Source organism: Vanellus vanellus (genome assembly GCF_965231255.1).
Source record: "Vanellus vanellus genome assembly, chromosome: 10".
Classification (NCBI taxonomy): Eukaryota; Metazoa; Chordata; class Aves; order Charadriiformes; family Charadriidae; genus Vanellus; species Vanellus vanellus.
This window is the reverse complement of record NC_138915.1, coordinates 12493597-12520069: the sequence shown is the minus strand read 5'-3', so window position 1 is coordinate 12520069 and position 26473 is coordinate 12493597. Positions and strand designations below refer to the sequence as shown.

General features: G+C 57.4%; 3 protein-coding genes across 7 annotated transcripts; all 3 read left to right on the top strand.

The window, feature by feature from the left end:
- Nucleotides 1-2411: 2411 nt before the first annotated feature.
- On the top strand, nucleotides 2412-3593 carry RIPPLY1 (ripply transcriptional repressor 1; the record flags this gene model as incomplete). The annotated part of the gene is given in 5 exon segments (XM_082488446.1): nucleotides 2412-2513; nucleotides 3024-3083; nucleotides 3086-3195; nucleotides 3197-3261; nucleotides 3264-3593. Coding segments are annotated over 5 exon segments (576 nt in total). The 3' UTR covers nucleotides 3503-3593.
- A 340-nt stretch (nucleotides 3594-3933) lies between these two features.
- Nucleotides 3934-12703, top strand: PRRG3 (proline rich and Gla domain 3; the record flags this gene model as incomplete). Of its 3 annotated transcripts, none has more annotated exons than XR_014269537.1 (4): nucleotides 3934-3978; nucleotides 7449-7490; nucleotides 8146-8323; nucleotides 9242-9690. XR_014269537.1 is itself a non-coding variant. In XM_082488193.1 (4 exons), exons 2-4 carry the CDS (start codon nucleotides 7484-7486, stop codon nucleotides 12701-12703), a joined length of 705 nt encoding a protein of 234 aa, XP_082344319.1. In that variant the 5' UTR covers nucleotides 3991-4001; nucleotides 7449-7483. The 3 variants fall into 3 exon arrangements, 1 of the variants encoding a protein (XP_082344319.1); XR_014269538.1 differs by having other exon boundaries at nucleotides 3959-4001; XM_082488193.1 differs by lacking the exons at nucleotides 3934-3978; nucleotides 8146-8323; nucleotides 9242-9690 and adding exons at nucleotides 3991-4001; nucleotides 11459-11619; nucleotides 12167-12703.
- Nucleotides 12704-15552: 2849 nt separating this feature from the next.
- LOC309675976 (mitochondrial fission factor homolog B-like) lies at nucleotides 15553-25462 on the top strand. 3 transcript variants are annotated; one of them, XM_082488414.1, is made up of 8 exons: nucleotides 15553-15637; nucleotides 19005-19236; nucleotides 19816-19979; nucleotides 20741-20829; nucleotides 21781-21942; nucleotides 24611-24689; nucleotides 25153-25323; nucleotides 25416-25462. In XM_082488414.1, exons 2-7 carry the CDS (start codon nucleotides 19041-19043, stop codon nucleotides 25282-25284), a joined length of 822 nt encoding a protein of 273 aa, XP_082344540.1. In that variant the 5' UTR covers nucleotides 15553-15637; nucleotides 19005-19040; the 3' UTR covers nucleotides 25285-25323; nucleotides 25416-25462. The 3 variants fall into 3 exon arrangements, with proteins under 3 accessions (XP_082344540.1, XP_082344539.1, XP_082344541.1); XM_082488413.1 differs by lacking the exon at nucleotides 25416-25462 and having other exon boundaries at nucleotides 25153-25385; XM_082488415.1 differs by lacking the exons at nucleotides 24611-24689; nucleotides 25153-25323; nucleotides 25416-25462 and adding an exon at nucleotides 24181-24253.
- The last annotated feature ends 1011 nt before the right edge of the window (nucleotides 25463-26473 follow it).

The window sequence follows — 26473 nt, the reverse complement described above, 5'->3', positions numbered from 1 at the left end:
CGCCACACCGTGCCGACGCTGTGGCCAGCGGCCTCCCGCCCTGGGAACACTCCCGCCTGAGAGCGCCGCCACCACCCAGCGCCTCCGCTCCTCTCCCTGTCCCCCCGCTGGTACCTCAAATGCTTGGTACCAAAATTTCCCAACTTTCTGTCTCCTTTCCTGTGCACTAACCAAGACCTCCTGCTCTGTCTCAGGGGTGTAGCTGCAAAAGAAATACGTAGGGTGCTGCCAAAACGGCACAGGAGGGATATGCTGGAGCTCTGCGGTACTTACGGAGGTGGCTGGAGACGCGGTGCGGGACTGAAGGTGGCTGTGGCCGGGGGTCACCCAGGACCGGAGGTGGCTGGTCGGGGCAGGGCGAGCGGCCGGGGCCCCGGCCCAGGGGATCAGGGGCTGCGAATTGTTTAGCTACAGCTTTGCAAAATCCACCTGAAAATCTCAGCCTGGATCAGAGGCTTATTGCAGATCAGAATTAAACCCTTTCGGAGTCGGGAAAGACTGGGGAGCTGGAACGCCTCTTTTTGCTTGTTGTCTATTAATTATCAGGGTAGGTTTGCCTAAGTGGCTCGGGTCTGTGTCTTGCTGTCACCTTTCTGGCCAGCCTTGGTGGCCGGCGGATGACTGTGTGCCACTGTCCATGTGTCCTCTTCGAGCTGTGTCACCTGTGCTGGGGTTGGAGGGGCAGTGAAATGCCAGCAGGTTGAACTCCCCATGCCCACAGGGTGAGCTCAGGTTTTCAGTTCACTCCTCCTGGCCCTGCTTGTCTTCCGCGGGGTTTGTTGTTGTAAGGCTCCTGGCCCAAATGAGGAGCAAATGGAGACGGTAATGAGGGCTGTGCTGGCCCCGTGCCCCCTCCCGTTCACCGGCTGCCGCAGATGGAGAGGGGCAGGGAGGGCCCCTGGTGACAAATTGTGCTCAGAGCTGAGCAGGGTCCAGCCAACGTTTGGACAAGGGTGTTTGGATGCTGATAGCAGCACTACAGCAGGAACCATTTGCTATTTTCTTTCCTTGTCCCAAATTGAAACCCTCCCAGAAGCGGGAGGTGATCTGTCTGCCAGTGGCACCTCGCCTCGAGCACTCAGGCAGGAGCAGCGGGCAGGGACAGGACGCGTGACAGTGCTGGGGTGGGGGGAAGCCTTGCACCCTCAAATCGAGAAGCTTTTCTGTACCTTCTGGTGTGGTCCACATCTCAAAAAAGCCAAAGGAGAAGGCAGGGAGCATGGGCAAGCGTGTGGTCTCCCCACTGTGCTGGCAGTGTAGGAACAGCGCCTGGCAGCTCCCCGGGGTGATCCAAGCAGGGGCTGTGGATGCCTGAGCAGGACCATTGCCCTGCCTGCGCCTGGGGTCCACCCCTGCCATCTGTCTTCCCTCCCTGTCCTCTCTCGAGCATCCCATCACCTGCCTCCTGGTTGCTCTGTGCTTGCCACCACTGCAGCCCATCACCCTGTCCCTAGGGCATGCCCTCATCATGCCCATCAGGCTGTCCCATCACATGGCTGTTGGACTGTCCCCATCCCATGCCCATCATGCTGCCCCAGCACTTCCCATCCCTTCCCCACGTACCCCCTCCCTTATGCAAATGGCTACAAAGAGCACTTTATCATCCTCGTTAATTGTCTCTGCTCTCCCCTGTTCCCCCCTGGGGATTTTCTCACAAATGGTGTCTAACTTTTCCCTTCTGTGTTTTGTTTTTCCACCAGGAATCTCAGCCCCTCCACCCCCAGCCTTCCCCCGCCCTCTGTTTACACAACTGGGACAAATTTCACACCCCGGGGACCGCTGCCCCCACACCCCTAGTCCCTTGCTCCCCTGCCCTTGCCCCTGCCCCAAAGAATTTGCGAGTCACTAGCCGGGGCAGGGCTATAAAGGTGTCCTCACCAAGGGTCTGCAGCATCAGAGGGGACACCGTTGACTGCCACTATGGAAGCTGCTGCCTGTTGCCTGCCTCCGCACAGGTTCTCCGTGCCTGTGGCCAGTGCTTGCCCAGCCCCAGGGCTGGAGCAAGGGGGAAGGTACCTGGGTGCTGGGCAGCCTGAGGAGACTGGGGAGGGTGGGAAGGGCAGGGGGTGCGTGGGGGGTGGAATGGGGAAGGCTCCAGATGGATTCAGGTGAAGGCTGTGCAGCTCCCTGCTCTGATGGGGACCCCTCTGATGCTGGCAGCTGCGGGTGGGAGAGAGGGTGCAGAGCCTGGGGAGCAATGCTGGGGGCTCCCAGGGATGCTGGGGAGGGCTGGAGCAGGGCGAGGAGTACTCAGGCCGAGGTGGTACGAGTGCACCTGCATGTCCCCGGCGCCCCGGCCATGCACCCGGGTAGGGGCTGAGCTGGGTGGGTGAGACTGTGGGGCTGGAGGTGCATGGCTGCGCTGGGGGGGAGCAAGGCGACAGGGGAGTCGGCCAGGTTGGGCGGCCGTCATGTTGAACCTGCTCTCCTCACCTAGATCCTTGCCTCTCTGGAGACCATGGCTGCCCCAAGCAGAGGAAGGAACTGGGCAGCGGAGGGAGCAGACGGACACTGTGAGTTTTACACTCCCTGCTGCACCCCCCAAGTTTCCTGCTGGCAGGGTTGGGGTCCCTGTTTGGGACCTCTCGCACCAGTCTCTTGCCCCAGACTCCCTCACCCCCGGCGCTGTCGCAGGGCAGTGCTGTGCCCGCCGGCCCTGCTGCATCACCCCTCTGCCCCACGCAGCCTGGCTGGGGCAGGGCCAGGCAGCCCCCCCTGGGCAGCCATGGCCAGCACAGCTGCGCCGTGGGGGCCTGAAAGGGCCGCCTGTTCCCAGGCCTGGCGGGCATTCCTCAGGGAGTTAGCCGGACGCCTGGGCATGAGCTTTTGAGCACGGGGGGAAGATTACACTGGCAAAGAGCCCGTCGGGGAGGGGGGTAGATGCCAGCTTCCATTGCGGGAGGGGCACGAGGACCTAATCCCAGGGGCAGAGGAGGGGGGAGAAGCCAGCTTCAAGGGTCTGCCAGGTCTGTGGGGCACCACCCCGGCACACGGGAGAGAAAGGTTCCTGCCCTCACTGCCAGCCAGGATCCCCGTGTGCCCCGCTGCCGCCATGCCAGGAGGAGTGGGCAGCAGGAGCCCCCAGGGCAGGTCCCACCCCGACTGTGTCTCCTCAGGCTCGGACTCGGGAGGCAGCGGGGGACGGTGGCCCCGACAAAACGCTGGCGTTTTTCCAGCACCCAGTCAGGTACGTCCCGGACCGGCTGCTGGGCACCCCGGCTGGGCCCGAGGGCAGCGGGCAGGTGGGGGCTCAGCCCGGCTCTCCCCGCGCAGGCTCCTCTGGCCCAAGTCCAAGTCCTTTGACTATCTGTACGCCGTGGGGGAGAAGCTGCTGGAGAACTTCCCGGTGCAGGCCACCCTCTGCCTCTACGAGGACTCGGGCAGCGAGGAGGAGGAAGACGAGGAGGAGGTAGACGAGGAGGAGGAAGACGAGGAGGAGGAGGCATGGGACATGGCGGCGGCTCCGCCGCCGCAGGCCGGCAGCCCTGGCAGGCCGGCGTGAGGGCGCGGTGCAGCAGGCGAGGGCAGGCCCGGCGGCGCCGAGGAGGTGGAGGCAGATGCCTGCCCCGCAGGCAGCACGTGGGCAGGCAGCGGGCACAGACCCCACCGCCCGGGGCCACCGGCCCTCGGGGATGGCGGTGCCCGCGCCCCAGCAGGCCCGGCCGCGCCGCCACCGGCGTGGGACTACAACTCGCAGCAGCCACTGCGACACCTCCCGGCAGCCGTAGCCCTCTCTCATTGGCTACCAGTCTCTCCCCCGGTTGGGGGAGCGTGTAGCCCCGCCCACTCCCCCTCTACGCGCTCCTATTGCAGCCGCGGGAGGAGGAAGACGATGCGCGCTGGCTGCGGCAGACGCGATTGGCCAAGAGGCGTGGCCGGGGGCGGGAGGAGGCGTGTCGGGGGCGGAGCCTGTCCCTCCCCTCCCCATCGGCGGGAGGGAGCGGCTGCGGCGGGCGCGAGGTGCGGGGCCGCCATGAGGTACGGGCGGGGCGGCGCTGCCGGTGGGTATGGGGCGAGGGAGGCGGGAGCCGCGGGGGGCGGCGATGGGGCGAGGGGGGCCGCGGGGTCGGGGGCTGTGGGGACGGTTATGGGGGGGCTGGAACGGGAGGGAAGGGGCTGGGGCCGGGGAGGTGGTAGTCGGGGGTCGGGGAGCTGGCAGAGGGGGTTGGGGGCGTTTGGGGGAGAGAAGAGCTGCGGTGGTGGGGCCTGTCGGTGGGGCAGTGGGTGGCAGTGGGTCAGGGGGATGTGACAGTGGGGCAGGGGGTGGCAGTGGATGGCAATGGGGCAGGGGGGTGGGTCAGGGGGATGTGGCAGTGGGGCAGGGGGTGGCAGTGGGGCAGAGGCAAGTGGCAGAAGGGCAGGGGCTGTGGTGGGGGGGGGCTCACTGAGGACTCAAAAGCCCCACTCAGCTGGGCAAGTTCACATTTGGGCTGATGGGGCAGGTGAGCTGTGGGGGGACCCTGCTGTGGGGTGACGCTAGAAGCTGGGCGCCATGGAAATGATTTCGAGTTGGGTTTGGGCAAGGCAGGGCTAATGCTGGGACAGAGGGGCTGGGGGCCAGGGCAGAGGCTGGAGAGGGGCCATGTGGGGTCGGATGGGATCCAAAGGCTGTTTTGGGAGGGCAAGACATCCTGGCACCCCATGGGGACCCTGCGGTCCCTGGCAAGTCAAGCCGGTGCAGCCTCTTCCCCTCGCTGTGGATCTTGGCATGGAAAACCCCAAATATTGCTAGGATCCTGCTGAGCGGCTGGCAGCCGCGGCTACGTGATGCCAGCTGAGCCGGCAGCCTCCCTGCATGCCGTGGCACGTCACTGGTGTCTGTGGATTCCCCTGACCTGCACCTGTGCCACCCAGCCTGGCAAGGAGGTGCTGCCTCCCACTGTGCCCCCCACACCTGCTCAAGGTCTGCGGGCGACCAGCACTGGGCGCACACCATATTTTACCAGCACGATTTCCTCCTTTGGCATCAGTGACGGGAGCGGGGGCGGAGATGGGGGGAGCCCGGGGGAGACACAAATGTGCGACTGCAGCATCCTCACTCTCACGGCTGCATCCCTCGCGCCTCCTCATGGTTGCCTTAGCAACCTCCTATCGATGAGGTATTTATAGAGGAGGCAAATGCGTACGCGTCGGAGGCGGGGGGGGGGGGGGACCGGGACTGGGTGGGCGTCTGCTAGGTCAGCCTCCAGCTTCAGGCTCCTCTTGGCTTGCGTGGCTGTGCGGAGGCAGGAGGGGTGCTGCTCTCCTTAGCGTCAGCGCATGCGGTGGTCCAGCTTTTCCTGCTCATGGGAGCCGGGGGAGGTGATTAGGAATTTGCGCGTGGAAATAAAAATAAGCATCTGGGATGCCTGTCCTTCTCACAGGCATCGCTCCTGCTTGTAGGCTTGTGTAGACCTGGCTTATTGTTGCACTGGAATAAACAATCTCTGAGCTCTGACACTGGGTGCGTTGGCACAGGTACTTGGAAAAAAGTTAAAGATAAAATCTTTCTGACGCATTAAGTGTGTTGCCTGATGTATGACGTGGGTTATGGAGCTGGGGGTCCTGACAAATCTGGTCTTGAATATCCTTATTTCTGCATCTCTGTTCTCCTGTCTATTAAGGGAGGAGAATGCCCGTAACAATGAGCAATACAGGGGTTTTGTGTGGAAACTGTGGCAAGTTTTCCATGCCATGCGTTCTTTTATCCTCTGGGTTTGGGTCTCTTCATAAAAACTGATGACAACAAAAGCAGGTCAAGTATTCCCTGCTCAGAGCTGAGGCAGCCTGTGGGGGAACGCATGGATCTGGAGGCCTCCCGGCTGCTCTCACATTCCCCAGAACGGCGCAGAGAAGCAGAGTTGGGTGCACAGTTTCTTGAGAAAAGGCCTCCCGGTGTGGGCTGTGGGGCGCAGAAGGTGGCAGACCTGGTCTAGTGGGACATTACCCTGCCCATGGCAGGGGGGTTGCAACTAGGTGATCTTTAAGGTCCCTTCCAACCTAAACCGTTCTATGATGATTTTATGATTCCTGTGTAATTCTGATGATCTGCTGCTTTCCCTCACTCCTGCTGAAACTCCAGACTGGGGTTTGCAATCTGAGTTTCACAAACTGTTGGAAAGAAGCTGCTTTCTGCCTCTGGAGACAGCTCCAGGCTTGCTTGGCCTCTTGCCGCTTTTGGTGTGGGAACCTCAGAAACCACAGGAAACCTGATGTTGGCAGGGAGAGGTGCTAGATTTACTGTTGTGAGGTGTGGTCGTGCCTGCTGTGGTGGTGTGCCTCAGCCCTTTTGTGTGTCCAGATTCCTGCCTTTTACCTGAAATAAGAAATGCATTTCTAGCCCCACTGACCCTGTGCACGGCCCTGTGCTGTCCCTGACCTTGCTCCAGCTGAGCAGATTCAAGTGCTTTTGGGATAACTTTGAATATGTGAAGTCCTGGACATAAGATCAGCATGCCGTTTTGTTCCTTCTGTTTCTAACCGCATTTGCTCCTGCATCCCCAATAAATCCCTGTAGGAGCTGGTTAGTCCTGTCCCCTCTGTCTCCTGGCAGAGTTGTGGCTTTGCCATAGCAAGGTGTCACACAAGGCAAGAGGAGATGCGTTTGCCCAGGATAGTCTGATTAGTGGGGCATTGAGCACAGGGAGAAGACATAGCGTGAAAAACAAGTGAGTGAAACTCCTCCCGTGAACAGAGAGGGATATATTCTACTTCTGCAGGACTTTTTTTTAATTTTGTGGTGTTTCGTTTAGTTTCATTTTGCTTTTGAAGCACAAAAAGTGCTTACCAGCTGGAGAGCTGTTGTCCTGGGTGTGCAAGGTGTCCTCTGTCACTCTTGCTGCTGCCCTTAGCTTGGCCCAACAACCTTTAGGAGATGCATATCCTTTTATTTCCTGCTGTATAGTCGGCTTTAGGGCAGTGGAGAAAACAGCGTGGCCCTGTTTATTGCAGATTGTGGGTAGGAGTTGCAGAAGTGAAAACTGGCATGGCTGTGAAATTGATTTAAAACAGAATGACTGCTTTACCTGTATCCATCAATCTCTTCTGGAAGGGAAAAGAACCAGGCTGCTCCCAGCAGCTTCTGACATGCAGGTCATCTCTGCTGATGAGATATGGGGATTCTCCTTCATCCAGTTCTTCCTGCTTCGCTTGTCTGCAGCCCTCTGGGCTTCTTGGGCAGAGCCCTGGCCCTCCCTGGGCCGGTGCAGCACAAGTACAGCAGAGACCTGCCCCAGCCTCTCCGAGAGCTGAGGGTGCCCTGAGCCCCTCTGGTCCCTCCCGCCATGCGATGAGTGGGGAGGCAGCGGGAGTCCTTGGCTCTGAAGAGGTGCCACTTGGCTGGGAACTGTCTGGGTCCACCAGACAGCACGCTACTTTCTGCATGAATCTGACCCTGGGCAATGGAGGTCTTGGGCTTCAGGGGGTAAAAATTAAGCTGTCGGTGACTCTCCTGTTTTTTTTCCCTGCAGGTAGGCAGGAGCCCCCCGTAGCCGAGTGAGGCAGCATGGCAAGTAAGTGTTCCCCAGTCAAGATGGAGAGGTGGTGGTGGTGCTGGAGAGGGGGGATGTTTAGCAGACACCTCTCAAGGAAGGGGTACCTGTGCTTTTTGGGGGGGTGTTATTCTCTGTGGGCAGCAGATGCCATTGACCGTTATCCCTGGATGAGGTCTGAGGTCCGTCCTGACTTGTGCTTCTCTCTCCCCTGTGCAAGGTGGGAGTTGAGAGGAGGTGCTGAAGGGCTGACCTCTCTGGGACTCCTGATACGCTGCAGCATTTCTTTATTTGTGTGATGCTTGCTGTACAAGGCAGGCCTCCCTGAGGCTCTTTGGACTGACTGGCCCCTCTGCAGGGGTTGCTGGTCTGCACTGACACCTCCTAGCAGCGGTGCTCCTCATGGCCCATGACCGGCATCCCACAAGCTGCCCGTCCTGGGGGCCACACTGCCTTGTGGCACTGAGGCTGTGCGTTCCCAGTGGATGGGCAGCTGCCTAACTTGGTCCCGCTGGGAGCTCGCTGCGTCTTGGCGTCTGAAGGAGTGTCTGGCAGATAGGGCTGCTCGGGGCCAGCAGCTAAAGCTGGGCTGAGACTGGCAAGGGTGCAGGGTGGAGGATGGTGTGTGGTCTGTAAAGAGCTGGGCTCAACCCTCCCTCCTCGCTCTTCTGGGCAGCCTGCGCAGAGGCTGCATGCAGCGATGTGATGGGAGCTCAAGGAGGCCGGCAGTTGTGATCGGGGAGATGTAGAGATCTGGCTGGGATCTCGGGATTTGCTTGGGCTGTCACCGGAGTCAGCTATGAAGGTGGATGCAGCAGCCACGCTGGGCTGGAGGAGGACCCCAGGGATGACAGGTATGCCTTCTTTCCTTATCTGTGCTGTGTTAGGTGGGGGAGGGAGCAGAGATCTTCAGGCAGTGTGTTTAAAAGGCAGTTTTAATCTTCTGTTAATGAAGAGGGTCCCTGCCTTCCTCCACTGCTGTCTTTTCTCCCTCCCAGAGCTCAGGTGCTGGCTCACCAGCGCTTACTGGTTGTGGGAGGTGTCCCTGTGTTGGCAGTGTCCCCTGCCAAACAGTCCCCTTCGTGGTGACCCTGACGTGCAGGAGGGGGATGTGGTGGTCAGCATGTTTACCATCATGCGCTCTCCGGCAGCCTGCAGCCCTGGCTGTCCCTCCGCAGAGACAGCTGCATGTCATTCTGCAGACAATGTCATTCTGCCAGGCAGTAGAGCTGTGGGGTAGCGGTGTGGCCAAGCCTGCCTGCCACCAGGGGCCAGCAGCACCTCAGGAAACCCAGCAAGGGTGCGGGGAACCCAGCCCTGCTCCTGCTCCCCCTGCCTGAAGCTCTGATCTTTCCTGAGCACCGGTTCTCAGCTGGTGTGGGGAGACTTGGAGAGGCACAAGGGGTCAGTACTGAAGCTGCTGGGCCTTGGGAGGTCCCCCCTGCCTTGTGGTTTGGGGACAGTACCTGCTCAGCTGTCTGCTCTTCGTGTCAGTTGGGGACCCAGGCTGGATGAGAGTTGGCGAGGCTCTTGTTTCCTGAAGGCCGTTGGTTTTCCAGCCCTGGTCCCCAGGCACGTGGGAGCTCTTTGCACTTTCAGTGTAAAAGAGGGGAGGGAGCAGTGACTTAGTTGCTGCTCTTCTGCCATTTCTAGGTCCCTGAGGGAAACTGGATGTGGGGGGAGGCACACACCTCCATCGCAGCGTGCTTTCAGTCGGGATATTGCTCATGATACCTGCCTGCCTGTGTGTCTGTTTTTATTTCCCACCATAGTGGCCAGTTCAGCACGGCAAAGCAGGGAAGGGGTCAAGTGACTGGTATCTGCAGGGATGGAAAACCCTGACAGTGAGATCTGCGGCCAAACTTGTTGCTCCAAGGTGTGCTGAGGAAGTTGGAGAGACTCAGACTCAAGTGCTGAGGAGGGGAGAGTTGATACGGCAGCCTGATCAAGGCGGGAGGCGAGGGGAGGTGAGGCCAGACTTCTCCACTAAAAGATGGGACATGTGCGGAATGGATGGTGTCTTTGTAAAATTTCGTCTCATTCTGGAAAGGCTCAAGAGAAGGTCAGCCAGGACAGCCCTCACCTCCTCAACTGTGAAAGCCAAGGCAAGCTGATCCCTGCCCTCCTGCGAGATGCCTTCTGTGCCTCTTGAAAACGCTTTTTCGGTTATCCTTGTTTCAAAAAAAAAAAAAAAATTATTTGCATAATAAAGTGGATTCTGAGGGAAGGTCTCTGACTCACGTCATTCATGCTGCTCTTCATTCACACCTCAGTGGTTCAGCCCTCTGCAAACTCTCTCACTGAAGCAAGCCATTAATAAATCACGGGGGGAAAAGCACCTACACAGCACAAAAAGAGCACAGTGCCTGCAAGCATGGGATGGTGTAGCACAGTAGTAGTTGCTTACGCCATGATCTTGTCCCTGCCTTGACACTCACAAATAGTCTCACAAATACCTTGCTGTATTGTTTTAGGAGCAGGATACATGAAAGGTAAAGCAGAAGGAAACCTGCTGGTCTCTGGTAAAGGGCTCCTAATGAAAGAAGTTGGTAGCTTTTCACTGACTGTTATGTTTGATCTTCACCAAGCCCCTTGTTGAAGGAGTATTTCTGTGTTACAGCCAAGCTGGTCTAATGGGAGACCCTAGCTGTCCCCTTCCCTCCTTGTCCTGCATCTGTTGATGTTGCTGCTGCGTGAGTTGGTTCATCTGGTTGATCCAAGGGAAGACTGAGTCTGAGGATGAAGGAGGTAAATCAGTTTCTGTGGATCAGCCAGCTGAACCGATTCACATTCCTCAAGGGGAGCAGCATGGTTATGTGGCTGGGTGGGAAGAGATGGTGCCAGCCTACAGCTGAGTGTGTTAAGCTATGTTATGGAAACACTCTCTTACGAAATGCCTGCATGGGATGTTTGGATCCAGAAGGGTCATGGTTTGTGTGGAGTTTCTGCTTTCTGGGCAACAACTTGTTTGCCTCTCCTGTGCTGCTGCAGGTCCTGGTAGGTATTTGCTTCCCTGCACCCCGTGGAGGTCTCCCTCCTGCAAAATGTGGGGGGAGAGGATTTGAAAGGGCTGTGTCTCCTGCAGGCAGGAAAGTGCTGCTCCTGCTCAGTCTGGCTTCCAGACTGCGTGCTCTGAGGGAGGATCTGATGTGGGCAACATAGGGTCTCCCAGGCTTTGGAAGCAGAGGAAGGTTTGTGAGGCCTCTGCACCAAAATGCAGAAGGGATGAGAATGTGATGCCATGTGAGGAGAGGTTGCTCAGACCCCTTTCAGTATCTGACTCATGACCCCCTGTGCTGTCCCCATGTGTTGGGGATATTTGCCCTTGTTGGGCCTGGGAGAAGACACAGTGGTTTCTCTGGGACCTGAACAGAGTCCCTGAAGCCACCTGAGCTTGCATGACCCCTCAACAGCTGGCAGCAGGGACACCAGCTCCTCCTGCAGGACTGTAGAGGTGTGAAGCAAGAGAGGAGGCTCTGGGGTGGTGCACGGTGGGACTGTGGAATGATGCACAATGCCCTGTGTGTTGTGAGTCCATCTCAGTGCTGGCCCTGTGTCCCAGCCCTGCGGGGTCTTGCTCGCCCGGTGGGATCTCTCTTGCCCTGCAGCAAAGGGGCAGCAAGGTGAAATCCTGTCAAGGGCGGGAGGTTGAAAAACAAAGTCTTTTTGGAACCTTCTGTCTCTGCGTCAGCTGCCCTGTGTGGTCTGCAGCGGCCGCTTCCGATGTCTCCAGTATCTCAGCCCTGCTGGAAGGATGTTCCTGGTGCTGTATGTCTCTGGGCAGACCCCAAGAGCCTTGTGCCCCTCTGGGAGTGCTCTCCCTCAACAGGCACTCTGCTGTGCTAAATGAGTTGTCTCCCTGGGCTTTTGGTGTTTGGGATGCCTGTATCCCCAAAATCCTGTGGGAAGCCAGGTGGGAAAGCCTGGCTGGGCAGAGGCCAAGTGTGGGGTTGGCTCTGCTCAGCATGTCTCTGCCTTGTGTGTTGCAGTGTTCTTGGGGGCCAGGAATGCCCACTCGGTCCTGAAGCGCTTTCCCCGAGCCAACGGCTTCCTGGAGGAGATCCGGCAGGGCACCATCGAGCGGGAGTGCATCGAGGAGGTCTGCAGTTATGAGGAGGTCAAGGAAGTGTTCGAGAACAAGGAGAAGACGGTGCGTTTGTCCTGCCCTGCTCCCCAGTGGATGTGTGAGGGCTTACAACTTAGCGAGCTGAGGGCAGAGAAGGAAAGCACAGGGGGAAGAGCCTCTCCTGTTCCCTTTGTCCTCTTCTGTCTGCAGGCAGCATTCTGTGGCCTCGCTTTCCAGCATGACTTTCTCTTCCCAGGCAATGCCCTCACCTTGGCATTGCCAGGACACCCTGCCCACAGCTGCAGGTCGAGCTGGCACTCCCAGGGCATGTGTGGGAAATCTGTGATTTGTGGTGTTGTCCCAGACTCTCCAGGCTGGGTTGGTCTTAGCCAAATTTCTCCCTGCTTGGTAATGGGGGCTGTTGACTGCTGTTGAGGGAAGTTCCCATGATCTTTTGTGTTGGGTCCCACAGCGCCTCAGATGCTGGCAGCCCTGGTGAGAGTGGTGGGGGACGGCCAAAAAACAGCCTCTTTTGTGGGCCTAGGGAGGGCAATGATTATTGCTGGTGGTGGTCAGGAGGTCCTTGTCCCACCTGCAGCACATGATGGTTGCTTCTTTGTTCCTGCCACAGATGGAGTTTTGGAAGGGCTACACCAACTCTGTCTACTCTGTCAAGGACCCCGGGCACAGCACAGAGCGCTCAGATGCTATGTACGTGGTGGTGCCCCTCTTGGGAGTGGCTCTTCTGATAGTCATCGCCCTCTTCATCATCTGGAGGTGCCAACTTCAAAAGGCCACCCGCCACCGCCCTTCCTATGCCCAGAACCGTTACCTGGCCAGCCGAACGGGACGCAGCCTCCCCAGGGTCATGGTATACCGGGAGCGGTCGCAAAGCCAAGGGGAAACCCAGTATCAGCGAGAAGCAAGCAACCGGGTGGCTGGAGACAGCAGAGCTGGGGGAACCCCCCAGCAAGATGGCACCCTCTACCCACCGGAGCATTCGGTCTCCGTCCTCTCCAGACTGTCCAGCGCCACCCCTCCGCCTTCCTATGAGGAGGTGACAGGCCACCCAGAGAGCAGCAGTGGCGAAGAGACCAGCGTCTCCTACAATGACCCACCACCCAAGTACGAAGAGATCGTGGCCGCTGCCCCTGCCGTGGGCAAATAGCAGCTCTGCCTCCCTCCCGCCTCTTCACACACTCACGCTCACCCACCCACCCACCCACCCACCCTCCCTTTGCCCAGGACCCCCTTCAGGTGCCAGTTGGCACCCCGTCTCACCTGTACAAGCTGGTGCCATCACACAATAGCCTTACCCTCCTAACCAAAAATAGCTGTCCCCAGGCAGGGGAGCGGCTGGGCTGCGGGGATGGCTCTGGAGACAGCCAGCCTTCTCCTGCCCCTCACTCCCCGCTCACGTAAGTGCTGTAGCAGCCAGAGCAGAGCAGCAGCTTGTTCCTGGCTCAACGCGGGGGTCTCCCCATGGTGCATTTGATTTCCTCACTTCCCCCTCAAATAGACATAACATTTCCCATGACTAAAACAGCCTCACTGCCTCCCTGGGGCGCTGCTCGGCCTTACCCCATGTCCTCACTGGGCCCCGTTTTGCTGCTCAGGGCTCTGATGAGGAGTTGGGGATGCAGGAGGGGTGCGGCGAATTCCTGTCCATCCCCACAGTCGGTGTCCACGCTCTGTGTTTGGGGAGAAAGTGCTTCCCCTGTGTGGATTTGCTGCCAGGTGGGAGCGGGGAGCCCGGTCCATCCTGCAATGCCTGTAGCGATATTCGCTGTCTGGAGATCAGGGAGGACCAGTCAGGGAGGTGCTCCCTGATCTCCTAGATCCCTTTGGAAAGGGGGAAAGGCTTGTGTGTACACGAGGTAAGTGACTTTGGAGTAGCAGGTCCTTTTTCCGATGGTCTCCACTTTCCCCCGGTGGGGTGCTGGGCAGGTGGAGGTCTGGCTGTGGCGGAGCTGACTGATGAGGTCATCTTTGACCTCGAGTCAAAGGTGGTCCCATGGCTTTAAGCGGTGGGGATGCTCCTCTTTCCTGGAGTGTGGCCTGTCTGATGTCCACCCCAGAGGTGGAATGTCAGCACAGGGAGACTGTGGATGGGCCAAAAGTCCCCTCTCCTGACCCAAAACCTCTTCATCCTGCCTGGCCCCTCTCTCTGGGGCTCTTTGTCCACCAGAGCAAGTTAAGGGGAATGTGAGACCCCACTCTCCTGCAGGCCTCGCTGGTGAGCAGAGTGCTTGGTGGCTGTGGCCATGGCCATGGCGTGGAGGGCCTGCTAACGGAGGTGGCTGCAGAGGTGAGAGGTGACTGATCATGCCACGACCCGACAATGCCAGTGGGTTGGGAGTAGGGCCAAACCCTGCTGCTCCTGACCACTGGGCAGTGGTGGTGCCAGGGCAGGGCAGAGCCAGGTGCTTCGCTGTGGGACCAGATCGTCCCCTTTTCCTGGGCAGCTGCTTTTGGGGTCCAAGCAGTGGGGCTGTCCTTTCCCAGTCATGTCCAATGGGTTAAAAAGGGAGTTGTGCTCACCAACCCCCCAGGAGCGGCCCAAAAACTCCCAGCACTGCCACCCCTCGGTGTTTACCCCAGCACCAGTCTCCACCAGCACTGAAAGGCTATTGTACATCCATCGGCTGCCTGCACCCCGCTCGCTCCCAGCGATGCTCTCGCAGCAGGTGCCCTCAGCCCAGAGCTGAGGCTTGCCCAGCGTGGCCGTTCCTGGGGCAGGACACGTGGGGTTTGCAGCTGCTGGCGTCTTGTCTGTCCCCTCCCAGGCCTTTATTCTGCCTTTCAGCCTTAGTAAATCGGGGTTATGGGAAGACCTGACAGCGAGCGTCGGGGTCAGAGCCTGGAAAAGACCGGAGGAAGACAGAAGGGCTCTCTGCATCCTCTGTCTTTGATGCTCGGTCATTATCCCTGCAGTTTGTATTCTGTAAAACTTGGTATATTTCTGTGCAGAAAAAGGTATTTATTAAAAAACCCTCACGGTCTGAGTGGCACAGGGTGGCTTTTTCCTCACAGGGGGGATGTCTCACTGGGCACAGCTGGATTTTCATTTCGTGGGGGTGCTGGGGCTCAGCTCTGTGGGGCAATGGAGGCAGCTGCGGGATGATGGCACCAATACCCACCCTGGGCATGGCTGCAACCCAGTCCCCAGTGAGGAGGGGAAGATCTCTGGAGATCGGGTGTGTGCTGCTGTGGGGCTGGGAACAAATCCCACACATCCAACGGGAGCCTTTGACTTCCTTGGGCATGCGGTGCAACACTCGGTGGGAGCTGGAGGGTGTCCTGTGGGCCCTGAGCAGTCGGTAGGTGAAGCGCGGAAGGATTTCCTAAGGTCTTTGAGGGGATTTAGGTGCACAAGTTGTCTTGCTGTTCCTCTGTGTGCTCCTAAACCTCTTAGATAATCCCCTTTAAATAGCAAGACTAGGGCAGTGTGGGATTTATTTTAAGCCCTTTCAAAACGAGATTTTACGGTCAGGTCTTGGACTCTGTCCCCATTCAGAAGTGTTTAAAACTGTCGTTCATCCCAAACGGATCATTTTATCTCCGCGTACTCCACTGAGAGGCAGGAGAGATTAGCTCCGGCACCGCTCGGCGCTCGGACGGCCGCCGTCTCCGCTGCGGCCCGGGCTCCCACGGTGGCGTGGGGACACGCCGCGGCTGTGGCTGTCACGGGCAGCAGCGTTGGGGTGCCAAGAGGAGACGGGCTGAGCCCTCACCTTGAAGCGTGGGTCGGTTTGCCGGCAACCACCCCCGGGGCTGCGTGGGGACGGGGGGACGGACGGGGTGAAACTCCCGGGTTTGCTTCTGTCCCCCGGTTTTGCCCTTGGCAAGAGCAGTCCCTTCGCTCGGGCAAACCCGATCAGTGTTAGGGGAGGCTGACCCGGGGGGGGTGGGGGGGCGAGGGGTGTCCGCGGGAAGGCGCCGCGCTGATGAGCCGCAGCTCGTTAATTACCCAGCTGTGGCTTTAAGCGGGGGGGGGGGGCGGGCAGGCTGCTCCGGCCGCCCCCGTCCCGCCCCCGCTGGCAGCGGGCGCGGCTGTTTACAGGTCTGACGGTTGCCTTGGACTGCCAAAAAAAAAAAAAAAGTAAGTGCCCCCCCCCCTTCCCCCCCAATACCGCCCCCCCTTTTGCCAGCCGCAAAGCCGGTGGGTGGCGGGGACAGGGACCGGAGGGGGCTGTGCCGGCAGCCCCGGCGGGGGACCGCGTCCGGCAGCGGGTCCCGGGGGGGGGGGGGGGGGGGCGGGATGCATCCCCCGGGAGGGCATGGGAGCACCCCCCGTGTTCTGGAGCCGCCCCCCAGCTCCGCTCCCGTCCCGCGGGTGGCCGGCTGTTCTCACACGTGTCCCGCGGCCTGAGTTTCTCAGCCCCCCCCCGCGGTGGTCAGAGCCGGGGCGCTGCGTCCGGGGTCCCCGTAGCCCTTTGGTCCTCAGCGCATCCCTAAGCCGAGGTCGGGCGGGGGGGGGGGGGGGGGGCAGGGGGTCACCCCGGCTCTGCGTGGTCGGCTGCGCTCTGCGGCTTGGCTGTGGCAGGCGGCAGGACCCCAGTCGGGTGACAAAACCCGTTCCCCTCCCTGCCGCGACAAGTTCCAGCCCCAAGCTGAAGGGCAGAGCTGTGAGCGAGGTCAGCTCCTCTAGCAGAGGCTGCTCACCCCCGCGCCCCGTCCTGAGGGGTGTGAAGGGGGGTGATGGACCAGGCTGGTACCCCCCCCGCCTGCCTCGTACTATGGAGCATCCTGGGCTGGGGAGGGACGGAGAGAGGGAGGGAGGTTGTGAGGTTTCCCCTTCCCAGGGTAGGTTTTCCCGGCTTGCAGGACTTAAACCTACTCACGGGCTTAGCGTGCCGGAAATTCCCTGTCGCTGCAAATGCAAGGAAAGTGCCAAAGCAGAGGCTGAGAAGCAGTCGTCTTCCACCGGCGAGGGGGGAGTTGCTTGGCAATAGCTAGAGAAAGCCCTAAAGAAAGTTAAAGGAGGAAATCCAGCCACTTAAGCATTTTGTTCTTACAGGTTTTGACAGCTGTTGGTTTGTTGTTTTTTTTTTTTTTTTCTTAATGGCTTTAGTCTCTCAGAGCCTGCTTCTCACCCCCCTCCCGTCCCTCTGCTCTTTGGGAGCTGCAGCAGTTTTGCAGGTGATTAGAAAATGAACCAATCTGCCCTTTCCAGATTTATTGTTCTTAATATACGCTGGTTTCCCAGAGAGCAGACTGAGAAAGCAACACAGGGTGCTCGCTCCTCTAAAGCACCACAAATGTGAAGGAGAAACCTGGTGGTCCTCATGGTTGTGGGCTGTGGGGCTGTGTGTCTCATGCAGTTTCCTCCTATTGGACTGACAGTGCTGTAGGATCATCCCAGGATTTATTGCCTTGCTCCCGAGTGGGGGGGTTCCTGCAAAAATTCTCTTTCTTCGAGGTTTTGGGGAGAAGCAGGGTGTGCGTGTGTGTTGTGACACCCGTAGGTTGATGTCACCCCATGCCAGTATTTGGTCCAGGCAGGGTGGTGGAGAAGGTGCAGGGCAGCGGGGGGGTGCTATGCCCCCACACCGTGTGTCTCCGGCCGTGCCATTGGGGCAGACCCAGTTGCCGAGACGGGGAGCTCATCTCTGCGTGGCTGGAAGCAGGAAATAGCCACAGCTGATGCTGGGCAAATTTGTGTCTCTAATTAAAAGGTTTTTAATGACAGAGGAGGAGAGAGCAGCGCGAGGGAGATGATCACTGGAAGTGCTGGTTATTGCAGACGTGGAGCCGGTTCTGCCGCCCTCGTGTACCTGGCGTTAGAGGGCCCGGCTGCTGCAGGGGGTGGGATCATTGGCGTGGGGGCCACGTCTCCCGTGGTCCTTCAGGCTTTGGGAAGTGGTGCTGCTCCCCAGGGATTTCCCTCTGCTCCTCTCCCCTGGGTGATATCCCAGGGGGTGACAGGGGACTGGGGCGGGCAAGAGGGTCTGAAGCGCCCTGAGAAGCAGCAGCGAGGGTGGTGGTGGGCAGCCCTGGTTGCTGCCGGCTGGGAGAAGCCTGTGGGCTGGAAACGCAGCCTCTGAGACCCGGCTGCTAAATATAGTCCCCGCACATGATCAAAGAAGGCAGGGCCCCTGCACGCTCCCGCTCACTTGCCTCCTCCTGTTTCCCCCCCCTTGAGCTTTGAAGAGGAAAACCTCTCCTTCCTCTGCCTGCTTGGGCTGTGCTGGAGCAGACGGCTCCTCTTACGCAGGAGATTTTGACCTGGAAGCAAAGGAGGACCTTTTTGGGCACGGCGAGCTCAAAGGGTGGCAGCGAGGAGGGTACATGGGGGTTGTGTGTGCATGTGGCATGTCTGGGACACTGGGGCAGGGCTGGGGTCCGGCTGGGGTCTGGCAGCCTCAGCAGCCCTCTCTTGTTGGGGTTTTCTCCTCGGTTGCAGCTTTTTTGAGAAAGAATAAAGAGTGCATATGCTAGGAGCCAGGAAAGTGTTTTTTTGGGGGCTCCTGTCCCAAAAATGGGTGTTGATTGCCCTCTGCTCACATCGCTTAGTGAATGTGTTGGGACATTGTGGCCCCAGAGCACTTCTCAAAGCCCTGGGACTTGTCAAAGGGGAAACTGAGGCACGGGGCAGCTGTGCACCCTGAGCAGCTGCAAAGCCCCAGATAGAGTCCATGTCCCATGTCCTGCTCCTGACGTCAGCTGCCCCCAGGAGCAGTGAGAGCTGGGGACTGTGTCCCTCCTCGGTGCCAGTCCCCTCCTGGGAGAGAGCTGAGCCTGTGCTGGCCTGGGGGAGCTGACGTGTGCTTTTCTTTCCCCTCTGGGAGGATGGTTCAGCATCTGGCAGCTCTGCTCGGGGCAAAGTCCATCTTGTTCAGTTTGGTGTGTGTCACTCAAGGAGGTGTGTGCTGGATCAGGTGGGGAATAGAGTATGGCCCTGGGGGATACTGCAGTGAAAGTGTGTGCGGAGAAAGAGTTTAGTGCTCAGTTTGTCCTGTGGTAACTTGGAATCTTGTCACCAAAACGTGTGTTTTATTTTTAAAAAACCTTCTTTTTCCTTGAAGGTGTATGAACACAAAAATGTGTTCCCAGCCCTCCGAAAAACTTTACTTCTGGATGGTAAATCATTTTTTTCCCCTGTAGTTTTTAGGGTACACTGAACAGCTCTTCTCCCGCAGGTGTGCTGAACTGTTGCCCTTTCCTTGAGGCAACAGGTGCTAAGCTCATCCTTTGCTCCCAGGATGTGTAGGAGTTTTCTCCTTTCTCACCTTGCCGGCCAGGTGTTCCCACCTGCAGCGGCCCCGTGCCCTTGTCCCCACCAGCTGGGCTTCGTGGGACACCCCTTTCTCCAGGACAACTCTGATGGTGTCTGTCTTTTTGGGTTGTTTCTGCCTGTATTTTAGCTGTCTTATAGCACATGTGTTGTCCCTGTGTGGGTGTCAGTTTGGAAGAGCTGCTTGCTACCGCTCTCGCTCAGCTTTCTTTTCCTGTGTGTGAAACCCCAGGGTGCTCAAGCAATCTGAGGAAATAAAAAAAAAAAGATGTGGCCGTTTTGGGGACTGGACCTGAACCGAGTCCGCTGTGACCTGCTCTTCACAGAAGCCATCAATCAAAGGATGCAGGTTCCCAACAGGCTGAAGGTAGCAGATAGCTTCAGCCCTATGGATGAGGAGCCAGTGACAGAGGATGTCTCTCCTTCCTTTCGGATGCACATCCCTGATAGGATTTCTCTTGCAGGTAATGTCCTGGGTTGTCTTTTGGCATGGCTGAACACTGGTGAGGCTCTACAACACCCTAAGGAATATGATCCCTTCACAAAGGCCCCAGTGGTTTGCTTTGTAAGAGGAGAGGACAGGGGCAGATATTGTAGTTAGCTTTCTTCTGGAAGGTAGGACAGGATAGTGGAGAGATGCTTGGGGAGTGGTGGAGTGGTGGGCAAAGGTGACCAACAGAAGGCAAAGGCAGGAGTGGTCCTAGCTCCAAAAGGTGAGGAGGAAAATGTAGAGGCATCTCCCTCCATATCTCTTATGGTTCCCTCTTGGCCTTTGGTAGGCTCCCTGCTTTGGGATGCAGAGACATATGACCCCATCTCTTTGAAAAACAGCTCCCAAACCTTGCTGGAGCAGTGTCTCCGGTTGCTTTCTGGTCCATACCTCTCCGGGCTGTCCAGCTGCTCACACCTGCAGAACATGGTTTTTGATGTTCATCTGGTAACAATAGACACGGGGTTGGCTCTCCTACATGGGTGGATCTCTCTTCTTTCCTGTCCTGAGGGCATTCAAGTTGGTTTCATTCTTCCCTCTCTCCTCTCTGTAGAAATATCAGATGCCAGTTTGAGGCCCATCCTGCTGAACCAGCAAAGGAAGGTCCCCTCTGTCTTGGTGCAGTCTCCGGACTCCTCTGCACAGCCCACCTACCTCGGGGAGCTTCCTTTTCTCCACGTAGCCAACAGATCAAGCTCCCAGAAACGCAAACGATCGGTATGTATTGAGAGCAGATGGGGGTTGCCTGTGGTGGGAAGGGGGAGCAATCCCAGCGTTGGGTTTCTCCAGAGGTCTGTTATCAGCCCAAGCCAGAAATCATCTTCCACAGTGCTACCTCCTCCTGGGACGTCCTAGGAGTGAGGGTGTAGGGGTGGTGGGATTTCTTTCTGTCCCATAACCAGTACACACCTACGTGCTGGGACATCGATTCAGCCAGATCTCCTACCACATTTTGTCAGCAAGAGATAGGCTGAGGTGGGTGAGTCCCCCCACAACCTCTTTCTGCTACTTTTGAAGTTCCTTTTCAACCACTGTTCTGCCTGAAGTATGCAACAGAGCTGTTTTGTCATTGCAGTGTAAAGGGTTCTGATGTCAGAGTTGAAAGCAGATTTTAACCTTGCATGAAACTAATTTGAAGAGGGGCCCTTGACGGGGGCAGGCAAAGGCTTGGTTTGGCTGCTTGACCTGCTGGTCTGCCTTCTGAAGTGCTGTCACCTCCCTGAGATTCAAGAGCCGTTCCCAGAGGCATTAGGTTCAGGATTTTTGATCCAAATAGAGATCGGACCAGCAGGCTCCTTGCTGGTGACCTTCGCCCTGCTGCAAGTGTGTCTCCGACCTGCTCCGGCATCAGCTGTTGGGGCTCATGTAACGCTCCCACCCCTGAGTGCTCCCCGTGCTGACGGGCTCCCGGCACTGCAGACCACGCAGGGCACTGGGGTGGGTCTCTGCGCTAACCTGGTTGTGTTTGATGCCAACAGGGTCATCACAGCAGCAGGTCACGGCGGGAGAAGACTCCAAGTGACTATGCCCAGCTGGCCTTGCACAGCCCGGGCCAGCACCATGAGCGGTGAGCATGAACCCAGAGCTGTCTGGGGCGGGTGGGGATCAGCATCTCCTGTCATCTGTGCTGCTTTGGTGCTCTCTGGTGTCGGTGTCCTGTGGTGGGAGGGTATCCAGATCAGGGCAAGGCAGTGCTGGCTCTTGTGTGAGAGGAACATGGCTTCTAGCGTCAGAGAGGTTTGGGCCAGGCAGCGTTGAAGGCAGCTGTGTTGGTCCCCAGGGTGATGAGCTCTCTGCTGAGATGCACGTGGGAGAGCACGTCCCCTCTCACAGCAGGCTGGGAGCGCTGTCAGTCCTTGCCTGGCCGTTGGGCCAAGAGGACCTCGCTGCCCGCTCTCGCTTGTCCCGGTCTCTGTGGTTCTGTCCATTTTCCTTTCAATGCTTTGCAACGTGCTCTTCTGCTCCAGCACCAGCATGGCAAAGTGCTGGGGGCTGTGGGCAGGTGACCACAGGCAAACGAGGCACCAGAGCTTAACCAGGTTTCTGCAAGGGTTGTTGAAGCTTGCAGCGCCTTGCAGACAGGGTGGGTGAAGAGCACACTTGATTTTCAGCTATTTGAGTGTAGCTTGTGAGCAGTAGCGTGGTGATAGAGATCCTCTGCTCCTGGCCTTGGGCTCCGGAGTATCTCCAGTGGAAAAATTGTCTCTAACTTAATCCCAGAGCAGAGCCACTTTTCCCCCTAGAAGTCCAGGGTTGTCCTGGGTGGCAGGAGAGCTGGTGAAGGTCTGGTTATCACACAGCCATGGTTGGCTTTGGAAGAGTCAGGCGACTGCCTCTGAGCCTGGGGGCTGCTGGAGGGGGTTCTCCCACCTGGTGACGTGGGGGTCTGAGTGCCGATGGCATTGCCCAGAGATGCTTGGTGCTGCTGAAGGGATGAAGGGCGCCGCCAGACACCAGGCTGTGCCCAACTGCGGTATGAGGTCAGGAAATAACAGGCGTGATTCTGTGTGCACCCCAGGCTGGACGTGTGCCCCCTGCCCGCGCGCAGTGCCCCGCTCCCCTTCCTCGCGGAGACAGGCAGGATCTACTCCATGCAGAACATCCTCCAAACCGTGTACCACCTGGGCCAGGTGCTCTTCCACCGTGTCCAGGACTCTCTGCAAGACCCAGTGCCGTCCAGGTGACTTTGGCTTGTCTTGAGCCACCTCCCTGTCACTCTGCAAGGACTTGCCTTTGGCTTCCTAAGGCACGAGCCTGGCACGAGCTCTGTGGACCGCAGGCTGCGTGGCGCAGGAGCAGGATGGTCCTGCATGGCTCCAGGCTCTCCTCCTTGCCTGTCCTGTCTGCCAGCTCTGGGTGCCTGGTCCAGGAGCGCCTGGTGCAGCCAGCCTGGGTGCACCCTGCTAACCCAGCCCAGCTTGTGTCTCCTGCTTAGCTTAACACTGGTCCCCCGGGCACCCCGAGTGCTCAAACGCCACCTGTGACATTGCTGGGATTTCAGCTGCTCTTCACTGCTAAGCAAGCGCTCATTTTTCTGCATGCCCTGATAGCTCGATGGAGAGAAACGTGTGAAGGGAATCAAAATCCAGAACAGACGGCCTGACCCAGGTCCTGTCCCTGAGACACCCTCTCCTGCAGGCGACCAGCACTCTTGGCTGTGTCTTGGTCACTCTTAATTAACCTTTTCTGTGAACTGGCTTCACAGAGTTACTCATCCCATAGCCGATGCCTCTGGCCAGGGTGCAGCATGCCTGCGTGCTCACTGGAGCAGGTACGCAATGACCTCAATCTCTCTGGATGTGCTGGAGCAACTACCTCCACCATACTTTTATCTGTGCAAGTGCAGTAAATTTAACATGTTCAAAGACATCATTGCAGCCTTAAGGTGTCCCCACTGCTCTAAAGCTGCTAAGCACCAGGAGGAACTTCTAAATACTTCTAATTCTCCTTGAGCAAAGCCCGCAGGCAGAAGGGGAGGAGGGTGAGCATCCATCATGGGTGCCATCAGTGGCACATACTGCCTTCCCTCCCCAGCTGGCGTGGAGGTGCAGGCAGCAGAGCTGGCTTCTGCCTGCGGACGATGCAAAGTGATGTCCCTGCTTTTAACTGCAGTAGGCTGACTGTCTTCAAATATCACTTTTTTTTCTTTCTTTTTCTTTTTTTTTATTTTTAAATCCGGGCATGCCAACAGATCTGGTTAGTGGCTACATAAGACCTTCTCCCTCTTCCCATCAGCAGTGGAGGAGGTTTAGGCTGTGGTACCATGAGAGGTGGTAGCTTGCAGAGCTGCTGTAACGCAGTGGGGTGAGTCCCAGACCTCTCCCCAGGTCCCGACGTCCCTTTGAAGCCAGCCACCTTGAAATGCCTCTTCTTGGTACTTTGCATCACTTCAGATGCATACAGTATCTCTTCAATGCGACAGTTTTATACTCCTCTGCAACAATAAAAACAAAAAAAATGACTGAGCTGACTTGTTTGTCCTGAAACTTTAATAAAGAAAAGTCTGGTCTCGGACAGAGACTGGAATATTTGCCTGACAGTGACCTTTTGAAGGGTATGACTCATCAGAAGGTAATTTCTAGTATCTACTCTAAAGGATGTTCACCTGTATCAGCTGGGATTTTTCAGTCAGGAGCTGCAGGATGTGTCCCTTTTTAATGGCTCTGTGCTGGGGGAAATTGGATTTTCTTTCTGTTGTGACTTTCATTTCACACCACAGCTACATTACAGGGAGGTATTATCTTGCAAAAGTATTTTCAGGCATTCACTGAATCTCCGCATGCTGTTCTGGCTTGTCTTCATCGAGACCAGCATCATGTTGCAAACAGGAATAAATGCCCTCCCCTCCCTGAGGCCTCCAAAGGAGTGGTGTTAGGCACTCATTAACCCGTACGGTATCGGCGAGTTACTGGTGTGCATAGGGGAGTTTTGATGTGAGAAGAACTGCTGTAGGGTTAGCCGGTGATGATTGGAACAACAGACCGAACATGGCAATTTCCATTTTTCTCACTGAGGCGGTGCTGCGGGCGCTGCAGTAAGGCTGTGTCTCCGAGGGATGCCCTGGAGATCTGTGGTCTGTGTTGCCTCAGCCAGTGCAGCAGCTAATCCCAGTGGTGGCCCCTTTGTTTCCAGGGATGGAAGAAAGTGGTGCATGCTTGGGTTGCTTGTTTATGTTTCAAGTTGCAGGTAAAATTTGCTGTAAGAGCAAAAAGTGATACTTTTTTTTTGTCAGGGTTGGGGGGAATGAGCTCGTGGTATCTGGAAATATTGGAGAGGAACAAATCCTTGTCTCAGCAAACACAGGACCCTTCTCTGCTGGCTGATACGTTTGCTCAGATAGTTCCCCCCAGCTGATGGCTGCTTCCCACCAGCAGGATCCTCACCTGCTGATGTAAATGAGATCATACCTCCATTTCAGCATCGGCCCTGTGATACGTAATTACCTGACTGGCTCTAAAGATGTTTTATCCAACCCTCAATGAATTCCTCTGACTATAGAGAATGGATGCTTGGTAAATATAATTTTTCTCTCTTTTGGACCTCTAAAGAGATACAAGCATGCGTTTTCCCTGTTGCCTGTCATGGCATGTGCTGTATGGTTCGTTGTGATCACTATGGGGTGCATGGTGGAGGGGTATAAATATGCGTGATGGGGGTTAAGAAGAGATGAGTAGATGCTGGGCAGGTGCGGTTCCTTCTTTCCTGATGCCACATCCAGACAGCACATCCTGGATGTGCACACGCTACCTGCATGGCTCAGCTCCCCATGGCAGTGCCGCATGTGTGGGAAGGCAGTTACACCTCTTGAGCAGTGTTTGTCCATTTGCATCTCTGTTTTTCTTCCCCAGCTTCCAGGAGGCTGGCCCAGCCCTGGAGAGTACCTTGGAGGAGGTCGGGATGGCTGAGATGGTGGCAATGAGAAAGCAGGTGAGATGGGGGTGAAGGGCTGCAAATGTTTCCTGGGAAAGCCGTAAGATGGTGGGTGAGGAGGCTCCAGGGGTCTGTCGCTCGGCCCTGATGGGCTGGTGTTGCCAAGCTAGTCCAGGCTGATGCTGCTAATGGAGAAGCAGGGGAGGACTTACATGTGTGTTGACCCATCAAGTTCCTACCCTGAGGCTCCAGGAGACAGACAGACCCTTCCACCTGCTGGCAGTAAAGGGCTCAGGTGCTCTTCTGATGGGAAGGACCTTTCCCTGGAGCATCTGCTCACGAGCTGTGGTACTGCTGCTAATTCTCCCACACACAGATAGCTGCTGCTCTAGAAAAGGAGGACCTGAAGGAGACAGCAGCTCCCATCCCTCCATTCCTTGCTGTTCTGTGCCTCTGGGGTTTCGCCAGTGTCCTGCGCTTTGCTGCAGGGCTGACAGTGGCCCCATTGCTTCCCTTGCAGTTGACGAGGATCTCAGGGAGGCTCCGCGTGCTGGAGGAGCAGTGCAACGCCTGGCGGCAGAAGGAGGCCCTGGTCTACTCCGTGTTGATCTCCGCCTGCCTCATCAACACATGGCTCTGGCTGAGGAGATGATTTCCCGTGCTCCGACCTCCCCTGCCCAACCCTGGCAGGGTGGGTGAGGGCAGAGAGGATCCTTGCTTGCGTACTTGCAAACAGTAAAGCTCCATGTTTCTTCTTAACTTGACCTGCTTTTTGCACTGTAGGCCCTCGAGGATCTGTGTCCTTTAGGCCCTGATTACAATGAAGGTGCCATTGCTCTCCCATGGTCTAGCATGAGAGGTGGGTGAGGGAAACGATGAAGCTGGACCTCATGCCACAGCAGCTGGAGACAAGCGTCAGAGAGAGGTGGGGTACAAGAAGTGTGGCCCAACAGGCGTAGTCCCAGGGCTGGGCCATGGCTGCAAATGCTCTGTGTGCACTAGCGACCACCTTTTATGTTTGGGGTCAGTGCTTGTGTGGGAAGCTGCTGTGAAGAGTCAAGGTCTCATAAAAAATTGGTGGCTGATATAGGGGGTGTCTGTCCTGCACAAAGCAATGGGAGACCCTCTGGCCCTTGGGCTGTCTGCCAGAGGAGATGCAAAACCAGTGTTGGGTGTTTGCAGGCATGGGGTCCTGTTGCAGTCTTAGGCTGTGGTGGGCACAGTCCCCTGACCGTGTCCCAGCTTGGGTAACTCAGGTCTGACCCCATAAAAGTCCTCAGCCGACTGCTGTGGTCTGTTCCTCATCTTCTACCCCAAAAGCTTGGGTAGAGCGGTTGAGTGTTTTTTAAACTGCTGGTGGGTTTTCTTTCCTTCCTTGCCCAACTGCTCTTTGGTGGAGGTAGTACTGCCAGTTCTCCCATGCCATAGCCCCTGCTCCAGGAGGTATGGAGCTGGAGGAGCCAGGAGCTCCCATCCCTGCAGCCTCTGCTGTGCCACTGTCTCCTCGGCTCCCATCCTGCCTGAGGCAGTTCAGCAGTGGATTTGCAAATGTTCAGATCCAAAGCGACTGTAAGAGCGTTGCTGTGATCTGGGCTTACCCAGGAGCTTGGCTGTTTCCCAGAGAGATTTAAATGGGAAACCTCCCCATGGTGAGTCTCTGGATTATAAGACCTTGTACCAACAGTGATAGCACCAGACAGGCCGTGGAAAATTGCCCATTTGGGCAGCAGTAGATATTTGTTAGGTTGCCAGTGCCAGAGGGCAGGCTTGCTCCCAGGTCTGTTGCCAAGCTGTAACTTCAGCAATGGTGCAAGAACACAGGTGAGGGGAATTCTTGGCCC